Here is a 2,357-nt window from a genome sequence, read left to right on the forward strand (position 1 = left end):
CCGGCCCGGCCCCGCTTCCCGCGCAGCCCAGCGCCCGCCCGGGCACCGCCGAGAACTTTGGCCGGGATTTGGGAACGCAGCAGCGCTTCTGACACCTGGTGGTCGCGGTTTGGGAGTGCACGGGCCAGAAACGCTCCTGCTGCAAACGGGGTCACCGCCGCCGGCCCCGCATCGCCCGCCGCCCATCCGCTCTTTCCACGGGCGATTTCCATCAGGGACATGTCATCTCTGGATAAAGCGGGGGACTGCTCTTTTATCCTGATCACAATGTAGCTGTGGATAGTGTAGAAGGACCAGATGATTTATGAAAAGTTAAAATATCTTACTTTATTTTAAAGCTTCATCACTGTAAATAAATAATTAGATTCAAAATTCATTTTGTGTTTAAAAACTTATTCTTCAAGCTGGCAGAATTGCCCGTCTCTGTTATTAGGCAGATGGAGACTAGGGAAATTGCCTAGGCTTGAAATAGCACAAATGAATTTTTATATTTGGGGATGCTGGGGACTCAGCTCAAGAAAACCTCACCATGAAGCACTTCTCTAGTTGCTCAAATAATTGGATAATCATACAAATAAAGCTAAGCTTATGTGTAGGACTGGGGTTTTAGTCAGAACACAAAATGTAGGTGAATTGGTACTACTCTAAAAATATGCTTCCAAGGTTGGCTCCACGATTTATTGGCTCCCACACAAAATGGCAGGACAGGTCAGCATCCTCTGATGTGAGATACTGTGATGACATTGAGGCTATTACAAATCTACCAAAAGGAAAAAAGGGAACAAAAGAGACTAAACTGCTGAAAGAAATGTGTAGAGAAAAGTACATTCTTTAAAGAGCTTTAACTTCTGGGTTACATGTCCAGCCTTTTTTCTGCTGGGAATATTACCCTGGTGCCTGAGCTGGCAGTTCAGCTGTTATTGCCGAAGTATTTCTTGGACTGAGAAGTGTGTGTCACAATCTGGTGTCTCTTGCTGCCAGTACTTGCACCCGGTACTAGTGAGAATAAAAGAGTAAAATATGGCAAGGGTTCCCTCACGATTCAGATTTTTTTTTTTTAATTGTTACAGTGAAGGGAATCCCTAAAGGCAGTTTTTTTGCCCGTGAAGTTACCATTTTCTTTATATGTCTTGAAAGGAGAAAAAAAAAAAGGAAACCTTCATGACTATACTTGGCTTGTAGCATTTTTTTTCTAAGTTCATGCCAGCATTAACAGATCTGTCAGAACAAAGCAAATATGTCATATTGGCAGCTGTTACTTATGAGTACTTTTTCTTTATTGCATTTTGTTTTGTAATAATTGAGAAGCTTTTATGTTGAGCTCTGCATAAATGGTACTGAGTGGGAGGGTATGGGCATGCTTTCTATTATTCTGCCCCTCATGCATGTCTCCTTTTTTCGTCTTTCCAGAACCACACATTGAGCCAGCACGCACAGTGAGCCACTGGCACTACAGGACACCTCTCTGCAGAAGACTTGACGGTGGCACAGTGGGGAGGACCATTTGAACATTACATCCAATCAAAGTGTCATTTGCAACCCAGATGTAAAACTCTAATGATTTGGCCATGAGGCGCTGCTATTATAAGCAGCTGGAAATGAATATTAATGGAAGAGATTAAAAGTATTCCATGCTCAGTATTTTTTATTGTCCTGCTTCAGCTAGTGTACTTTAGAGCTTCTGCTTCTGACTGAATTTATAGTGTTAGATAAATCCGCTTTGATGCTGTTGCCCTTTGTTGCTTCTTGTATTATATTGATAGTTAAAGACTAGGTGTGATTTTTTTCTTTTTTGTTAACTGCTTTTTAATTGCAATTTTAGGTAACTGTGCATTGTGATGTGATTGCTTGGCTATTGTCTGAATATTTCTTTTTAATTTTTTAATTAAAGACTAATGCTTTGATTGGATTTGCCAGTTCACCGGACAGTGATTAAAACTATGTAATGAATATAATCGGTTTCAGTGCAACTGGATGGTCTGCTTTATAAATGTGACTTAATCTGATTGCAATAACTAGTACAGTTCAATAAAGGGAATACGTGAGCTTAGCGTCAGAGCTTGTCTGTCTGTCAGTGCCCACTGCATTGCTGCTGCTGTGGCTGAATCTCAGTGATCGCTCACCTGATGGCACAGAGCACTCTGCAGCCCAGGAGGAGGGAAGATTGGGAGAAAGCAAAAGCCATGGTTCTGTGTCTGGCATTGTGTTTGCTTCTGGATGTACCTCCCTTGCTCCACGGTAGGTTGAGGTGAGGTAAGAACATGTACTATGAAAAGGTATTGCTATCTTATAATACCCATTAATTTTTAATTTTTAGTTTGTTCAGCAAGAATGGAGGGACCTGACCTATAGCTGCC

General features: G+C 41.9%; 1 protein-coding gene across 5 annotated transcripts in view; it reads left to right on the forward strand.

The window, feature by feature from the left end:
* The window catches only part of ZNF423 (zinc finger protein 423), a 187,448-nt gene extending 185,392 nt beyond the window's left edge, over positions 1-2,056 (forward strand). For 4 of the 5 annotated variants that reach the window (XM_017740842.1, XM_008638799.2, XM_017740840.1 and 1 more), the window contains one exon: positions 1,411-1,909. In XM_017740842.1, the coding sequence (XP_017596331.1) occupies positions 1,411-1,440 (30 nt within the window). In that variant the 3' untranslated portion in view covers positions 1,441-1,909. Of the gene's footprint in view, positions 1-1,410 lie in introns of all 5 variants that reach the window. The other variant, XM_017740839.1, reaches the window with a different exon arrangement.
* The last annotated feature ends 301 nt before the right edge of the window (positions 2,057-2,357 follow it).

Source organism: Corvus brachyrhynchos, unplaced genomic scaffold, assembly GCF_000691975.1.
Source record: "Corvus brachyrhynchos isolate BGI_N302 unplaced genomic scaffold, ASM69197v1 scaffold26, whole genome shotgun sequence".
Taxonomy (NCBI): domain Eukaryota; kingdom Metazoa; phylum Chordata; class Aves; order Passeriformes; family Corvidae; genus Corvus; species Corvus brachyrhynchos.